Below are 19,206 nucleotides of genomic sequence, written 5' to 3' on the forward strand. Positions count from 1 at the left end.
TGATTTGTGCGTGCATACTTGAACCTTCCTCCCTCCCCATGTGCATGCTTTGTGTGAATAATATGCATTTGAATGCATGGCATCTTATTTTAACTCTCTTGCCTCTGCTTGCAAGTGTACTTTCACCTCCCATCTGCAGTTTTGGTGTGGTTAGATACTTATAAGTGAATGTGTTCTACTCAATAAGTTAAGACAATGTTTTCATCAATTTGCATGCACTTATTGTGTATAACTTGTTTCCCTTCGGGTGTGGAGAGAGTCTCTCTTATGGTTCTAGGTGGGGGTTTAGTGAAAAATCATTTTGAGAATCCTTTTTATAAGAAATCAATGTTGGCTTGCTCATCCAGGCTGGATGGAAATTGGATGCATCATATATGGATTGAATTTCATATAATGGATTTATAAATTCTGAGCATAAAGTTTTCATGTATAAACCGGAATCTTGCCAAAGATACTGAGATAAATTGAAAGTACGTCACCCTCAACAAAAATTCGAAATTTCTTGGCATTGAGCTGAGAGGGGGTGAAGATGATGGGTGAAAAACCCACCAAATTGAGGTTGGAGGGTTGTTCATTACATTAGGAGGGCTCATTATGAGAGGGAGATGTAAAAATAAAAATGTAGTTGCATCCCTCCCTCCAATGACTTTGTGCCTCTGTCCTGGTGAGTTAAAGCTCTGCCCTGCAGGCTGCCTCCCTCTTCATCCATGTCACTCCTCCATTTCAGCGTTCTTTCTTTGCCTCATGTTGATTTCTCTCCTCCTCTATCTGAGCCTTTCCTCTCTGCGTCCACTCATCCTCTTGTTGCTCTCTCCCTCTGAATTGTTGGCCCCATCTCATCACCAACACCTCTCTTGTGCTGTTGCTACTCAGTGTCCTCTCCCCGATGCTCTTTCTTTGCTCCTCAATCTCCCTGCTCTCCCATGCTGTTCATTGCCATGTGAGGAAAGGAAGCTTAGTGAAGATAAAGAGTTACAGGTAGATGAGGTCAAGGGATCTCAAAGCTAGGTGTATCCTCAGAGCAATAGGTGAAACTCCATATATGGGCTGTCTTGAAATATGCATCATTGTTTGTAGGAGATTGATTGAAATGTAGAGAACTGTAAGGAGTTCAAATTTGAGATTTCTCAAGTCAACATTGAACTTCGGTGATGATCGTGGTTTTGTGGAGCTCCTTCAACACCCCCGAATTTGCCGTGATGATCGTAGTAGGCCGTAGCAGGAGTAGCATATAGATAATCTCACACTTAGGGGCTCACCATGGCATTGATGAAGAGGGTGGGGCAGATTTGGGGAAGGTGCAAGTGGTAGGTGTATTGGGAAAGGTCAAGCATGGTTTAAAGGGGGGATCTGAGTTGTGTGGCCTCCTATGTAAGAGGGGGATGATGGGAGCCTTCCTCACGAATGCCTATGTGCCACCTCAACACGGCATTGGCCCACATAAAGGAGCATTCCCATTGATCCACCCTTAAGATTAGGAAAATTTAATTTGGTCCCCTTTTGAGGTCCCAAATATGCCCATAATATTATGATTTATTTGGAATTGATCTCATCATACACACTTCTCTGCTTGTGTGGCTATTTGTACCATTTCATGCACTTTTCCATCAATAAGTGCTACTTATTAGCACAAGGTGAAGGGCAGACTTGTCCTCTATAAAGGGTAGCACTTAAGGGGAAGGACATATGCTATAGAAGATGGCGAGGATTCACCTCATGAATAATTCAAATAGCAAAGAGGCTACTATCAAACGGGGTGCTTAAAGGACTATAACTAGACAACACACTCACTCCTTAGGAGTGGTTAGAATGAGAAATAAAGGATATTTGGAGGTCTAATATAGAGAATCTCAATCTCATATTAGTTTAATTTTGGCTGTGCAAAGTTGGTTCTTAACCAAGTCAGTCAAATTCAACCTTTTATATTTTTGACCAAAAAAGTCAATGCATTGACTTTTTGCCCCAAAAATCAACTTTGCATATTTTCACATCTTGATTCGTTTTCATGTTTTTTGAATTCTCTTGAGCGTCAAAATTATCTTGAAGATCTAATGTAAGCCTCCTTAATCATTAGTGAGTATGATGCTAAAAGAATTGAATAAATATTAGTTGTATGGAATTTTTTTATAAAGTGCATGTACTAACATGCTATCCATAGAATGTGTATGTGTGTGTTCTTGCACATGTATATGCATATGTATGTGTATATGTACATGCATATGTATATATATATACATATAATGTATATGTACATATAGCTGCAGCTTTGTGTGTGTAGGTATAATGTATGTGTAGGTATAACTGTAGCAGCTGTGTGTGTGTGTGTGTGTGTGTGAATTTTGTGAATTGTCCACCTTTTTCCTTACTAGATTCTTTCTACTACATTTCAACATCACCGTCTGTGTTAATAGGATTGCAATAGATTTCTTCTTAAGGGTAATCCATATTTTCATTATCAAGCAGGCCTTGCACGAGATCTCAAATGTATGATGAGCACCAAATCATAACCCTTCTTGGGATCCGTAGCATTCAGCTAAACCTAGGCACTTTTTTCAAAAAGGAAACTCTTAGTGCTAATATATCTAAGAAGAAATCGTTGAAATATTTCCAAAAGAAACATGCATCAAAACAAAGTTGAGGGAAATAAATCTCTTTAAAAAAACGTTAAAAGAGATTCAACAACAATAACTTTATGAGAAATGCCTTTCATTAAAGTAGTCATTTTGATGTTTCTTTTAACAGAAATATACTCGCTACAAAATTTTTATATGATCAAATTCTCATAGATATCTAGACATGCTAATATGTGCTAATCTGGACATGCTAATATGTGCATAGATATCGTTGCACCCATCATAGAGGATTAATGACGTTAGTGGGGATGTCAGACAAACTTGAAGATTTCTAACCTCGCAAATGACCATCATTAAGTTTGAATTGCACTACTAATGGTGATTCCAATATTCAATGTTTTCCTTAATATTTGTATGCATTGATGAAAGTAATTTCTAGTGTTGATGCAAGTTGCTCTAATTTTTCATGTTATATTGGACATCAAATTATAGGTCTTAAATAAAAGGACCTTGTGTTAGCTCAAGTACACATACCAAAATATCCACTACATCTAGCACCAATGTATCAAGCCTTTGAAAATTCTGGGAAAATTCTTAGGTTCCTTCTATCCATGGATGTAATGCATCTATAGATTTGGTCTAGGTGTTCCTTTTTGTGAGACTTTTCAACTCTCACAACCACGCAACAAAAAAGAAGAATGCACTCTTCAATTTTCTATTCCACATTTGTGCAACACTCTCCTGTGAACTCCCTGTGCCAAGGGTCATCTCCCTCTACTCCCTAATGTAATCTTTTCCTAGATTTATGTGGAATTTGCTACATAGGAAAGCACATTGCCAAATTCACTCAACTTTATCAATGCACATATATATACATGTATCAATGTATGGGGGGACATACTCGCTCAACTTTACTTTATTCCTTTTTTTTTGGACCATGGAGGTTAATTAACTTATGTTTGTCCATGGATTAATTAATTTATTTGGGCTAATCAATTTATTTTTAGCTATGTCTAAGAGGAGTGCACATTATTTAAGAGGGTAGGATTCGGACCCACAATGTTGTCTTTCCCACATGTGAGCCCTACCACTAAGCTATAGAGTGGAAGAGCATACCTAGTGCTAAGTAAAATATTATAAATGGTCCCTCTTCCCTCTCCCCCTTTATTAAGTGCCTTCTGCTTTAAAGCCCCCTTCAAATGATGCCTATTCCCCCTTCCCCTTTAGCACATGCCTTCCTATTCCCTCCCCCCTTTATCCCTTAGTTTAATCATGCCCTTGCCCTCTTCCTTTTCACTCCTCTTCTCATCTCCACAACTAATTAATGGGAATTTTCCATTTTACAATGGGAAATTTCCATTTTTCAATGTATGGGGGGACATACATGGGAAATTCATAAAAGAGTTCCTATCACTCGACTCCTTGCATTGTGCCCACATAAAATCACATGTTTCATCAAGCTTTAGATGTTTAATAATGAAAGTTTGACAACAAAAGAATGGATTCCTAGTCGCATTAGTCTATTAGATACATCTTCTTGGGATTGGATCTCTTAATTAGTTTCTAGCATGCTGAGAGTCCTAATTCAACTCTAATAAAAAAAACACTATGATATACAATTCTCTATTTACCAAAAAGGGGAAAAAAGAGGAAAAGTAAAACTTAGGAAAAAATAGGGAGAGAAAGGAAAAATAGGGAGAGGAGAAGTTTGAGATAGTTGAGCCTAGTAATTAGTGAGAGGAGAAAATAGGGAAATTGGAAGAACTAAGGGGAAGTTTAAAGAGAGAGAGAGAGAGAGAGAGAGAGAGAGAGAGAGAGAGAGAGAGAGAGAAAGAGAGAGAGAGAGAGCAAACATAGAGAAATATTAAAAAAAACAAATAATACAAAATAGGGAGAAAAAACAATAGGAAAATTTTGAAAAAATAGGGAAATTTTAGGAAGATTTAAGAAAAATTTAGAAAAATAGGAAAATATTAGGAGAATTTTATTATTATTAAAAACAGGTTTTAGATTAGGAAAAGATGGGGGGGGGGAGAGTTGAGAAAGGGTGTGAGGGAAATTAGAAGAAAGAGAGGGGAAGGGTAGAGACTGTGGGAGGAAGTTTTATTTGAAGAGAGAGAGGGGAGAGGTAGTTTAAAAAGTTGTACTAAAGGGGTAATAGGGGAAAGAATGTAAGTTGCATGGTAAAAAGGAAGAAAAGGATTGTGTGTGTGTGTAACCGTCCATGCATTATTGCTCTAGCTACTCGAGTATGGTTTGAGTATGGTCAATTGATACATGGTTTTCAATGATGAAACAAGGAAGATATGCATAATCATTACCAATAGCTAGTAGATTGCAATAAAAATAGAATTAAGGAAACAATTATTTGAATACAAACAATTCTTTCATGTTGCATGATTACATGTAGTTTTCGAGCCAAAGACAAGGCGACACTTTGTTCCTTCATTTGGTCTAAAGTTTTAGCTCCTCATAGGTTTTACAAAGTCTATATTGTGGACAACAGACATCAAGTATACACAACAAAGCATATCCATGCTCAATTGGTTCCTTGTGTTGCAAAATTCATAGTGATTAAAGCCAACAAACTTTTTTCTTAAAAAATCCAACAACTTCACATTCTCATGCATTGTATACTCTTCTTACAAATGAAATTTGACAATACAAAGAGATAAGACATTATTTGTTTTGAATGCTTACATGTTATGAAAATAATTTATACTATGTACTTGATTGGCATCAAAGTAATCAATCATCTATATAGTTTCCAAAAATAATAAAAATTGATCAACACCATGTGATTACTAACCTTTTTGTTGGCATATATAATATCTTCATTCAAGCATTTTTTGAGTTTTCATTGCAATCTTATTGTCTTGTTGGACCTTATGCCAACCATCTCCTTATTGATTTTCAAAATGATTTTGAGGATGCTTCTATAGATCAAAATATACCAACATCTGGGGAAGATGGTCCCATAGTACCTCTCCAGCTATAAGAATCGAGGGATACTCCTCCTCAGACTAGAATAAATGTCGATAGAAATATGTGGTTGTCTCTACAATCTTCTACAAGTCTGTGTGCAACTTCCCTTGTGCATCTTGTCATTGAAGCTGCATGCCTATTAAACATGGCCCAATGGTCTGGAAGAATTGTTTGGTCATCCTGTCTCCCTACTATATACCCACATGGCTTGGGATGAATGGTATGAAAACTCATCTTATCGGACCTTAGTGGCTTAGAGGTAATGCTCATGCTCTGGTGATAGTTGTTGAGCCACTGAGAGCTTGGATCCTTCTCTTTAGGTCTCTCAATGAAAGTCATCTCAATGCCCTCTCTTACTACTCCTCTGTATCATGTCAATCACCCAAAAAAGCCCACCCCTCCCTTGGGCCCCCCTCTAGCTAATGTCCAATCTTAGTTATTGCTTGATCCACCTCCTCCTCCTAAACCAGAGTGTCTAAGATGCAAAACCCCTTTTGGGGGACTCCACGGTGGGGTTGCTCTAGGTGAAGCATAATAGGAGAATGATGTGAGATTTTGATGTCAAGAAAATAATGAAGCTACCTAGGTTGATCTTGTCAAACTTTGTCTTCTACCATGTTTGTCTAGCGTATTAGGGTAAGGTTTTACCACAACTCCAAGCCAATGAATACAATGGAGTTTTTGGGAGGAGCATAAGTTAATGATGATTCAAAGAGGTTATGTTTTCCCTTTTTTGTATCTAAATCCTAGGGTAACTTACATGCACCACTTTATATTCGTGTGAGGTGCTAGTTGTATCTTGAGAGATTGGATTGATACATGTCTATGTCTCTAGGCTTTTTATATGAAAATCTATAGGTATGCATATGCATAGGTATTGGAAATACAACAAGAGCACAAGCTTTGAGTAGGGGGCAAGTTGAAAATGTAGCTGAAAACATAGAGGTGAGCCAAAAGTAACCCATCGTATGGTCTATGCCCCTATCATTACCTTAATCTTTTCCTCTAGGATTGGTAGAACCTAGTTTGATAGAGGATGAGCAATGAAATATTTTTCTATCTTTTTTTAATGAAAATTGTTATTGGGAATCTTTAGATCCAAAATAATTATACCAAAAAGTTTTGGAGTTTCTGGTCAGACATGTTGTGAAACAAGCTATGTCATGTTAGAGCACTCAACAAAGTTGCAGCCAGTTGTTATTATTTCAATATTTCAATGGAGGTATTCCAATATTTTACCTCATGATATATGAAGTTAGATCTTAGTAATTGTATATACCACATGGTTAATATTATTTCACTAACTGATAAGGTCTAGCTATAAAGAGACAAAAAAGAAGGACAAGAATAGTTTGAAAAATAACATATATCAACGGAAATGCGTTAATTGACAAGACAGTAAGTAATAAAATAACATACATCAATGAAAATACATCAAAGGAAGGTGCGACGAGTCCCCTTGTTTGGATCTCACTGTCTCCCAAAGGGTGTGTAGCAAGCAACAAAATTGGTGAGTCCTTGGTGTAGTTGACATCAATTTTGGTTGGAACTCTGAATCCAATTTGATGTCTCCTCCTTCGGGACACTTGGGGTCTTTCTTAATAGTAAAGCTCCTTGATTTGTTACTATCTGATTCAAAGCTTGGCCTATTGGGTGGCTTCATTATTTGCTTCTTGTGCCCTTTATTGGAGGTGACCCACCTTCTTTCAATTTAGTACTTGGTGTCTTCTTGTTGGTAGTTTCCCTTGAGGAATCTCTTGGTGTCATTGAGGCCGATGCTCTTGTGCTACACATGCTTGCTTTGCCATCAAGGTCTTGTTACTTTTGTGGCTTTGGATTCCCTAACTCCTGCAGTTGGGCAAGTGGCTGTAGCAGCTCTTTGGCTTGTTGCTATGCAACTTGTCCCTTTGTCTCTGAATTCTGTCAACAATGTTGGAGCCCTCATTCATTAAGCTTGCCTAGGCTTTTGTACACCTCACTATTTGAGACTTGGAATATCGCCTTGGTCTGGCTCAATCCAGGTCTTCAACTGGTTATTCTCCTTGTCTACTTGGTCATTGTGTGCATAGGATTCCTTTTCTTTAGGTTGGAAAATATCTAACGTAAGTCTAGACATCCATTTCATACCTATATAATATCAACTAATTGTTCTGAGATACTATAGGACTTTTCTCTCATTCCTCTTACAAGCAAACTTAGTTTGCAAAGATCTCTAATGTATAATGTGCGAGTTGATACAAGCTGGCAATTGCAAGCTACACAACTGGCTAGACTTTCATCAAGTTGTTATCAGCTGACAAATGCAAGCCACAACTGGTGAAACCAAGTATTTTCTTATAACTAATAAGTAGATATAAACTATAATATAACATTTTCCATGTGCGAGTGGTTACTGATCGGCATGTGCAGATCACCCACTGGCACATGGTTCAACGGTAAGTGGTTACAAGTCGACATAAGCGAACTCCTCATTGGCACATAGATATTTCCAATTATTGTCATATTTTTTAAACTAGTTTTTTGATATCTATATATAGACAATATAGCTAGTCAACTATTAAAAATGTGTTATTGCACTACATTTTAAAAGCTAATGTCTACGAATAAGAAACTTTTCTCCTTTTCTTTTTGTGAAAAAAACTTTAAATATATTTACATGAAAACATTCTTGGAAAAATAAACTTTCAAATCAACAACCGATAACCTATCAAATTTAAGCTACACATTTATCCCATTTTGCATCCAAGTGTGGGTGGATATCAGCTAGCCTCAGCGATCCCACCACTGACACTAGACACTTTTGAAAAGGATATGAAAACTCACAAAGTGTTTTGGAAGCTTTCTTAATCCTTTCTTCCTTGTCGTTCTTTGTTTCTATTGAGACTCCAGCAAAGCCAGATTCTCGGGAATGTGAATAGTAGGAGGTCGGTGCAGCATATATAAGAAAATGCACCATGTGGTATGTATCTATTATCGTGCGGTATATACTAGAACCTGCATGGTATAGTCTAGGACCGTGTAGTGTATACAATACTCGTGCAATATGCATTAACACCGGGCGATATAATAGCAATGATACCACATGGTAGTGTGGTTTTACCATGTGGTAACAGGATGTAGCCGGTTCCAGTTAAAAATCGTACGCTCCTGGGGGGGTCAAAAAATGTTTAAAACTTTTTAATTCGGAGAATTAAAACACCCATTTTAATTCCGTGCACCTTCGCTTGTGCTTACCCTCCTTCACAGCCTCCCTTAAGTCATATCTACAAGACTTAAGAAGCTACCCCATGCGTGTAAGCATGGCATTTTGATCAAACTCATACCCTTTAGGATTTGGAAATTGTCTCTTAAGGGCATCTATGACGGCCTCCTTGGCTCTATTGTCCTAATGGTTCCAAGGTTTGAATATATCCTTGGAAAGTGGGTGCTCATCAACCTCCTCATGTATCTTATGACCTTCTTCTTGTCATCATCCTGTATAACCTTCCCAACACTATTCACTCTGTAGGATAGGTCCTTGAGCAAAACAAAGTCCGAAGGATTCGTGGTGGATGGAGTAGTTGAGCTAGAGCGAGGGGTGGAGCGAGCATTTAAGGAGCAAGGAGTAGGGGAGTGAGTGGTCTCTGGGTGTTGCGGCTTGTGAGTGGAGGAGAAAAGGGACTAGACTGATACTGTGTCTCATGATATAGGGGAAACCTGGAGTGGTGGGATTGTGTAGACTCATCTACATCTCCCGTGCCACCATAACAGCCTCAACCCTGACTACTCTTTCTGGACCTACGATGGGTACGCCTAGGCAATAATCTCTCCGGAAGGGGCTACCGGGGGACGGTTGTCGAGTAGGTAAAGCCGTCGATGTCCCTGATCTACCCCCACGGGGTGTAGGAGAGGGAACATCAGAGGTCCTCTGGGATAGGAGAGAGAAGAATCTCATTGCCTCTACGTTGCTCATGGCTGCGACAAACTCATCGGGACTCTCGACGAAGCCATGGGCAGTAGTACTAGCAAAGGGATTTCCGAGGAGTAGTCCCCTAAGGAGTTGGCCCGTGGGGAGTCCATGCAAGGGTAGTTCTTTGAGGAGCTGGTTTAGTGGAATGAAGTCCTCAGGAGAGTAGAGCCCATGATGTCTCCTTCTACAAGGAGTCCCATGATCATGGAGTAAGCGGCTCTCTAGGAGTGCGACGTGATGACATGTCTAATTTGGGGGAATTGGAAAAACACAGACACAAATAAGAAAACAAACACAAACACAAGAGTGGGTAAGAAGCGGAAAAAGCAATAAATACTTCTACTTTACTTAAAGAAAATTTACTACTTAAAACTCAAGTTCAATTTACTAACACTATGAAAAATTCATATTGATAACAACATTGGTCTCCATAAAAAGACTTTATCATATATTATTATATATCTCCATAAAATACATTACCATATGTATCCAAAAGAGTATTCATATACAAAATTTGTCTCCAAAAGAGTGTTCATATACAAAATTTGTCTCCAAAAGAGTGTTCATATACAAATTGTTTCTCCAAAAGAGAGTTCATAAACAAAATTTGTCTCCAAAAGAGACATTCTCATGCATATGCTAAAGAAGGAGGAGGTCTAAATTGCTTTGCATTACTATTACTCGTAATGTCCTCCTCCTCCTGACTAAATGGGTCACTAGGGACCTCATTTTGCACGTCTTCCAATATATACTGAAACTCTTCTTGGACAATGTACCCACGGTCCAAGAAGATGTCTACACAATCCATGATGTCTTTCACAGTCTCCTCCTTGTGTTAATTTGTGGCTGAAGTGGTCTCTCCAAAGCTTGCGTAGATCTCGTAGGTTGGTTCTTGCAACCCTCAAGTAATGATGCTCCCTTGATGATCGGTCTTGACCCCACCCATGTGCTTGCACTTCGACATTAAACTTTATCCAATCTATATCATGGGAATTTTTTTCTACTACATGTGATAGGAGAGTATCCATGTGCCGAATGGTGGCAACATGGGGAAGAGGGTTGGGGTTTAGGGAAGACTCTCAGCGGGGATGAGGGTGGTCTATTTATAATCTATTGGGAAAAAACAACCAAATAAGGGTATATAAAATACATTATAAATCATATCAGGGCACTCATTCAAGAACTGTAAAAAATTCAGGGTACAAATAAACTACAATCACATTCACTTCTATTCAAAAAATTAAGGGTACCAACAAGCCAATATATTCTGAAATGATAATTCTAAAATACTTTATTGCATCCACTCTCCTTTATTCCACAATCTTTGCCAATCACATCCCCAATCACTTTATTCCACTTTATCCTCCTCAGCTTTTGTATGTTTGATTCTTTGCTTTTCCCTTCTCTGCTTTATCCTCCTTCAATCTTACAATCTCCCCTCCTCTCTTCCTTGTCTCACATCACTCCCTTGATATATCTCTTGCCGTTCCCTTCTAGCCTACTGCTCTTTCCATTCTCATCGCTCTCTCATCATTTCCTTCTCATCGTTCCCCTCCTTCCACTCCTTCCACTCTGCTACTCCTCGTCGCTCTCTCATCGTTCCCTTCTCATCACTTTCTCATCATTCCCTTCTTGTCTCTCTCTTATCACTTTCTTGTCACTCCATTCATGTCATTCCCCTCCTTCCACTCTGCTACTCCTTGTCGCTCTCTCATTGCTCTTTCATTGTTCCCTTCTCCTCTCCTACCCTGCTACTCCCCCTATTCTCTTACAGTATTTACCCCCAATGGCCCCTAGCAAAGAAGCTATGATAACATACTTGGAGGAGATGTACCGTCAGTATTATATAAAGGATGGGGAGATAGATGTAGCGTCGCTCCTTGGGGCGCATCTGTGTCCCTCCACATATGGCATGGACATGGATTATTTTGACCAGGACAAGACAGATCGTGAAATCTTGGAGGATTCTATTGAGTATATGTTGAGCTACATCCAAGAAGAAGGCCACATGCCCAAGGAAGCTCCTTGGAGTAAAGAGCAAAAGAAAAAAGAAGTGAAGGATGAGAAGAAGAAGAAAGATGACAAAGGAGAGGGTAGCACTTCATCGAAGACCAAATGATGAGAAGACCAAAGTATTATAGAGTACTCCGATTTGGAGAATGTAATTACAGTTTCTAGTACATGAGAGGGAGCCCTCTCTTGGATATTTGTTATGCTCTTAGAGGTGATTATGTTGTATCCCCATCTTGGTATTTGTTATGCTCTATGAAATGATTAAGTTGTATTCCTCTCTTGGTTATTTATTATGCTGTATGTTTTTGAAAAGCTAAAAGAAGTAATCATGTTGAAAAGAGAGAAAAGAGAGGGAAAAGAGAGAAAAGAGAGGAGGGGAACGAGAGGAGAAAAGAGAGGAGGGAAAAGAGAGAAAAGAGAGGACAAAAGAGAGAAAGGAGATGAGGGAAAAGAGAGGAGAGAGGAGTGAAAATAAGAGAGGAAAAGAAAATAAGAGAAAGGGGAAAAGAGAGGAGTGAAGGAAAAGATAGGAGAGAAAGAGGTAAGAAAAGAAAAAAAAGGAAAGAGGAAAAGAGAGGGGAGAAAGAGGGAAAAGAGAGGGAAAAAAGAGGGAGAAGAGAAGAGGAAAAGAGAGGAGGGAAAGAGATAGGAAAGGAAAAAAGAGAGAGGAAAAGAGAGGGGAGAAAAAGAGGAGATGGAAACGAAAGAAGAGGAGAGGAGAAAAGAGAGAAAGAGAGTAAAAAGAGAGAAAGAGAGGAAAAGAGAGGGGAAAAAGAGGGAAAAGGTGACATGTATAAAAGGCCAAATGGTTGACTTTGGTCTTCATTGAAATTTGGGAGGTACACATGTATGAGGATCCACTAGATAGAGTTGACCATTACTCTAAAGGTTGAAGTATACACAGGCATAATCTCAATGTGTAGGCTACATTTATGCTTCTTGTTGGTGGTATCTTGCAATTGATCCATGATAGGATATGAAGTTACAAGGTGAGAGGGAAAATGGATTGGGGGATGAAAATTGGTTTGATCTATTCCTTATGTGCAAGGTCCCTTTTGACTCCAAATCTACCCTAATGGATGAACTATATCATAAGAGTGTTGGGCAGATCCAGCCATAACCATCAGCACACATACTTGTGGGTTACCTTGGTATTAGTCAATAGAAGTGGCTTATCTTTAGAGAGCAAGAACTAGTATATACAGACTTATGCAATTCTTGCTTTTTGTGTGGACTAAAAAGTCATAGTGTCCATGTAAAATGAGTGTAAAACAAAATTTATACTAAAGTACTCACTTATTTGGCTCTTATGAATGTGTATTAGCATAGTTAATGATATTTTTTTAATACTTTAAGGGTGTATTTTTAGACCAAGAAATCGCATATGGATAGCACTTGATCACCAAGAAATCTAGCCATCTATTGACTCCCTCTTAAGAAACAGAATTGCTATGTGGAATTGGATGCTCACTAATTATTTGATTAATCATATCATGCATTTTATTATTTTAAGAAATCTTGGTTTTGATCACAACATTATCCATAGCAAGTATTAAGCTAGCCATAGAAAGTATAGTTTTCATAGCAAGTATTTTGTTATTTCAAGCAATTTTTATTTTGAAAGAGGTAGCTTAGAAAATTGTGGAAGCACAATATTAATCATTTTTTGAATTTTGTTGGTTCTAATTCTGGAATTTGACTTTTACAAGTCCAAAAATGTTGATTAGTGTGTTGCTAATATAAGTCCAAAAATGTTAAATATTGTGTAGCTATTAGCTAATATCGCTGCCAAGTCCATGCTTGTCTTCGCATCCATCAAAATTTAAAAATGTGTCGATAAAGGCCTTCCTTTTCAAAGTGATGGTGGGTCAAGCATGAAGGACTCAAGACATGCATGAACCCATGATCTAAATGGGACACAAGCTGCATGTCCAAGATCATACAATGAGTGATATCTAGCAACAAGTTAGCTTGTAAACCATCCTAGAATATACACATCATACATCCTAATAATTGAAAGCATGGGCACAAGTTATAAAAGAAAATAAGATTCACCAATTTATAACATACATTAGGGGACAAATTTGTGAATCTTGAGTATTGTAAAGATGTCCAAGCATTTTTAAGCATTCTAGGAATAAGATGCCTTAAAACATAAAAAGAAAATAATAAATTCGCAGCTTACATACAATAGGGTACAACTTTATGAATCTTGAGTATTGTAGTACATGTGCAAGGTCATAAAAAATATCAAGTCTGGGTCTTCAAACAACTAGGTGGTTCAACTATCCCAAATGCTAATCCGCTTGCACTAGTACAAATGGATTGGACTTTTCCATGAGAATCATGAGTGAGATCTACATTCTCTAGGAAAATGTGGTGGCAAGGTACACTCTCACTACAATCAAATGATATTGCATTCTCTGTCGTGGAAGTACCATTGATGTTTTTATATACCACTGCACTTATTTCAACTGCTGATGTCTGCATGGAGAAGAAGATAGGCATCATTAGCATCTCATTTATTAACTAAGTATTTGTAATTTGATTTAGCAATTCATTGACTCCTCACCCAACATTTAAATGAACATTACCATACAACTTTTATGATGTGTAATTACTGTTGATATGGGGGTTTAAAGGCCAAGTTCTGGTGCTTGTAAATTTCCAACATGGATTAGTTCATCCACCTTACTTATTTCGCAATTGAAAAAGTTGCTCTTAGCATGCAAAATCATGATCTTGCATGTGGGATATGCTTTTGTTTGTGATGATGAACTCTTAATAAAAAACCTTGATTGTTTGTTTGTTTGTGCATTTTGTTGTAACTCCACATATTAGCAAAAAGCTCAAAGATTTATAATTCTTTCTAGGAACAATAAAGAGGTTTCCATTCAAAAGGTTAACCGCATTGAAGCATGGTGCGTCCAACTTGGTGCAGTAATATTGATCGATCAAGATAGGTTTCCTCACTTCATGCATTTTTACATTTTGAAAGCGTACCATTCGCACGTATCCTGAACCACCCTACACACATTCTCACAGATTATGGTTGAGCATTTATTTTGATTTATTGAATTAAATATTCAAAAAGTAATTTTCAATTCATCCTGTGATTAGTTGTTTCAAAAGATATCATGCCTTCAATAGAGTACCTGCCATGTTTTAATCCTGATCCCGTATCTTGTAGTATTAAGGATTGCACCATCTAATGAGATGTTGTGAACTTGTGCTTTTGTATGGCCTTTCCCTAGGCTTCCAACGCTGTACTAGCAAAGCAAGACCTTCATATGTAGTTATTTTTATAGGAGTTTATTCCAATTTCTAATAACTTAAATAATGGAGAGCTCTAAGAGTAGGGAAATCCGCATCACCTGATGCCATGGCCAGGCCCACATATGATATCTTTGATCCCCACATTTAACGTGCCATTTCCAATAGATATGCAATCATCACCTTTGACATAAAAGCAAATACTTTTGAGGTTAAAATGTTAAGGGGAGAATTTCTCTCTTAGGGGGTTACTACTTGAAAACCCTATATATTCTGCAAGGGATATCACTAAAAGCCCTTATTTATAAATCGTAAAGTGCCATTTCCAATTATAGATATGCAATCATCATCTCTTACTTGAAAGCAATTACTTTTGAGGTTTAAATGTTTGGGGAAGAATTTCTCTCTCAAGGGGTGACTACTTGAAAACCATATATATATAAACGTGTGCATTCAAGGGATATTATTAAAATCTCTTATCTGTAAATCGTAAGGCTTTAAAATGATCTTTATTCTATACAAACATATGAATACCCAATGAAACCCCCCTTATGTCCTTATATTTCTATAAAAATTCTTGAGAAATGGATGAAACCCCTTTGTTGAACGCACTTGCTATATATTTACATATTATAATGCGATATACCTGTCTCTTCTCTCTCACACAGCTCTTGACAAAGGACTTTAGATTATAATACCTGTAGCCATTGTGCAGTTGTGAATCTGCACATTGCTGGAGCTTTGTACGTGAATCCCGTCCGTGTTGGGACTGCTGGCCGGGGAAATTATCGATAGGTTCTTGGCCTTCACTCCCAAGCAACTGTAGAAAACGATATGCGCTTTCTGACTCTCAGTAAACGTTAGGTTTTCAACAGTTACGTTGATGCTATCTGATAACCTCAGGAGCTGCAATACACAAATCGCTGAAGAATATTATAAAGGAAACCAGAATTGAGTATGGAATGGACTTGTGGACTTGTTTTTATCATAAAGAGTTGAGATGAAACTGTTATGATTGACGATTGGAAGAACGATTCAGCACTTACTGTTGGGGGTGACCTGGAAGGGCATTGCTGCAGCACATGAATAAACGAGAACAAGTAAGAACGTCTTTAGCTAAACTCTTCGGTGGTTTTTCTTAGTTACTGGATAGCTTTTCCAAGGTGAAGGAGCTCCATTGGCAACAGAACATTACCGTGTTTTTATGTTTGACACAGGACCACCATGTTTCACCTCGTCCGTTCAGAATACCGCTCCCGTTCATGACAAAATTATTCATATTCTTGAACTCTATCCAAGACCTGTCCTCGTGATTCCAACTTTTTGGGTTCTTAGGCGCAGTCAGTTTACCATCGATCTGATCACACATATCGCAATAGGTATGAGTGTAGGCTTTGACGGGCTTTTGAGCAACCGGTTGGCTTTTTAGTCGTCTCTATACGCGACGCGTCTCAAGTTGTCGCCGGGAGTTCCAGAGTATTCAAGGAGGAAACAGTTTCAAAAGTTGGTGACGAAGAGAGAGCTAGCATATAGAAATGAGTAGGTGGAGCTATACAAAGCTTGATCCTCGTATGCTTTCAAGTTTCTAAGGATGATAGATTCTTAGAAGATGAAGAGTTGGTCGTTAGCATGGTTCGCAATGAAAGCGCGTACCTGGATGGCGAGGGGGCCATGGCAAGGACCCTGGAACGAGATCGGATGAATCAGGAATTCCTTATCATGGGGCACAAAGATGGTGGCGCTAGACCACCTTTGGCAAGCGGCCTCCCAAGCGGCTACGAAACCCTGTGCAAGCATCGCAGCTCGTAAATATGCGCTGCACCATCTGCAGCAGAATCTAAACAACCGGATCAAAGCCCAACAAAGTTAACCGGCGTTTATCAACCTTGCTCGAATTTCTATAGCCTATACCCAGCAAACATCGACAAAATCTAAGCGGAACTACAACTGTCGCAGAATCTACACGATTCAATCAAGACCAGAAACTTTTAACTATTTTATGGCCACGGATGAGCGTTACGCAGAGCCTAGAAGATGATTGCAGGCTCGCCTTAGTTTGCATGGTACCAATACGTTAAACGAAACTTCGAAAGCTCGAAAATGTTGACAGCGTTTGGTCCGCTGGGTCTACGACTGAGCTCGAAAGCAAGCAAGGGACCTTTGTGTCGTCAGTGACGCCGTTTCCTTCGGCTCCGAAGTCCAGGACGTTGAAGACAATGTTGGCAGCGTCGGAAGGTGTGGCGTTGGTGTCATCAGCGAGCTGCGAGCGTGGAGGCACCTGGAGGACGTTCAAGAGGCTGGGATGGGAATGCGGGTGATGATTGCTGCTCTTTCTACGGTAGCTACGGTGATGATGATTTGCGTGGGAGCGATGAGCAGATCGGCCGCTACAGATGGCCGCAAATAGCATGCATGTTACAAAGACCTGCAACAGCAGACTAGAGATTGGAAGGACGTGAAGTTTACGTGCAGCCATAGCTAGATGCCCATGAAGATGAAGATGAGACGAAGATGAATGCTTATTAGGGTGGCAAACTTATGCATATTTTATTTGTGCAACAACCTTTTCGAAAGACAGCTCGTGAAAAGGTGATACACTCAAAAAGGCTGGGCATAAATTGTGCACCAAAAAGGAGAGGCATGCATTGCACTGCAAAAAGATGCTGGAGTAGAACTAGAGTCCTAAAGGTAACCAAAAATTATGTGGGAGTAGTACTACCGTCCTTCTTACTAGGAAGATTAAAAAATTATAGAACTAGAGCCTTAAGGGGAGGAAGCTTAAAAAAAACAATTTACATCCCAAGGAAAAGTTCCACATATTTGGCATACTTTACAACACACAACCTTTGTGAACCTCGGAAAAGATGCTTGCAAAAATCTGCATACCTTCTTTTCCCATTAAAAGATGAACACTTTCACAAAACTTTAGCTTACAAATATTCTTGAAAACCTCTTTACTAAGCCTTAAATCTTACACGTCCATATATCCAAAGCTTTACAACACACTAACTCTCTAGAGATAATAAACAAATGCTATGGGAAGCTTTCTATTGAGCCTTTTCAGGTTCTCAATTTCTCTAATTAAACACCCCCTCACACATTTCCATGTAGGTTATTTCCAATTAGCTTGAGGCTTGCACAAAATGTTTAGCTTGTGCTCCCAATAATGCTATGCCATCTCAAAGTCCATCTCCCTTCCTTCACACATGAGTCCCTACACACACACACACACTTTATAAGGTAAGTGAACCCTGACCTCGAAGCTTAGACTACCGGATGGATTCTACACTTTTGTAAACCTATCTTGTTTGACTGTAATACCTTCGAAATAAAATTCTATCTCATTTTTTTATTGAGGGGATAATGAATTCTAAAAACACACACACACACACACACAGAGTTATGGATAAATTTGACCAATGAAAAAGGAATAAATGTGTGTGTGTGCTTGTATGTGTGGCAATAGTATAATAAAATATGGAGTGCATAGGGCCCAGGGTTGAGGTGGCAGGGCATGACCATGTGCCACCCTTCCATGTAAGAGGACCCATAAGGTGTGTTCTACATAATCCATGGTAGTGATATTATAAAATGCAAGGTGGCATGGCTCCTCCATGTGCCACCCCTCCACCTAGGCTGCATTTAGTGAGATATGGTCCAAAGTCTATGGGAGAAGTAATATAAAATAGGTGGAGATGGATATTATATTGGGTTATTTCCTCCATATAGGATAGGCCCATGTGGGGGAGGTATAAATAGTCCAAGGATGCAAGTTAAATAATGGGGAAAGTAGGATGAGGTGGCAAGATTCCTTGTGCCAACCCTCCACTTGTCCTTCTAGAGATTTGAACTTATTATAAAATTAGGAAGAGACCAAGGGAGTATCATAGACTTAAGATATGGGACTTGATTTATGTGGAAAAATGAGACAAAGGGTTGTCGCACACAATTGAGAGTGCGTAACCACCTAGCCCACATGGGAGACTTTTCCACACACACCATGCATGTGGGAGGATGCATTTATTAGGAGAGACCCCCTCTCTTGGCTATAAAAGGAGGGGGCTATTCCTTGATGGGACACGCTCATTCTTGTAAAGCCACCTAGCTAGTGCTTTGATTTCTCCCTTCCCTTTCTTTCAAAATAAAGCGTGGTCCTCTTCCCTTGATGTCTCCATCTTTACATTCCTCCTCCTATCATGTACACTCTTCTCTTCCCCCTCTCCCTTTCCCCTTGTGTCATAGTCTCCCTCTTATTTCCCTCCCCTTCTAATTCCTTTTCCCCTCACATGATAACGCTTCGCCCTCACGTTCTCCTTTTCTCTATGGCCCTCGAGCGTCGCCATGCTTAGCCTCTAGCCTCTAGTCCTGATTTCTTTTCCGACTAATAGAAATGGTGTGGCTGCTGGGATCGAA

General features: G+C 39.0%; 1 protein-coding gene across 1 annotated transcript; it reads right to left on the bottom strand.

Moving 5' to 3' along the window:
* Nucleotides 1–13,770: 13,770 nt before the first annotated feature.
* Nucleotides 13,771–17,269, bottom strand: LOC147900182 (putative polygalacturonase At1g80170). Its single transcript, XM_087376596.1, has 9 exons — nt 16,952–17,269; nt 16,447–16,578; nt 15,989–16,150; nt 15,840–15,866; nt 15,492–15,699; nt 14,895–14,976; nt 14,676–14,784; nt 14,428–14,547; nt 13,771–14,004 (listed from the first exon to the last, which is right to left on the bottom strand). Exons 1-9 carry the CDS (start codon nt 17,267–17,269, stop codon nt 13,771–13,773), a joined length of 1,392 nt encoding a protein of 463 aa, XP_087232722.1.
* Between the last annotated feature and the right edge of the window lie 1,937 nt (nt 17,270–19,206).

Source organism: Dipteris shenzhenensis, chromosome 7, assembly GCF_047967505.1.
Source record: "Dipteris shenzhenensis isolate YYH24624 ecotype China chromosome 7, Dip_SZ_1.0, whole genome shotgun sequence".
Taxonomy (NCBI): Eukaryota; Viridiplantae; Streptophyta; class Polypodiopsida; order Gleicheniales; family Dipteridaceae; genus Dipteris; species Dipteris shenzhenensis.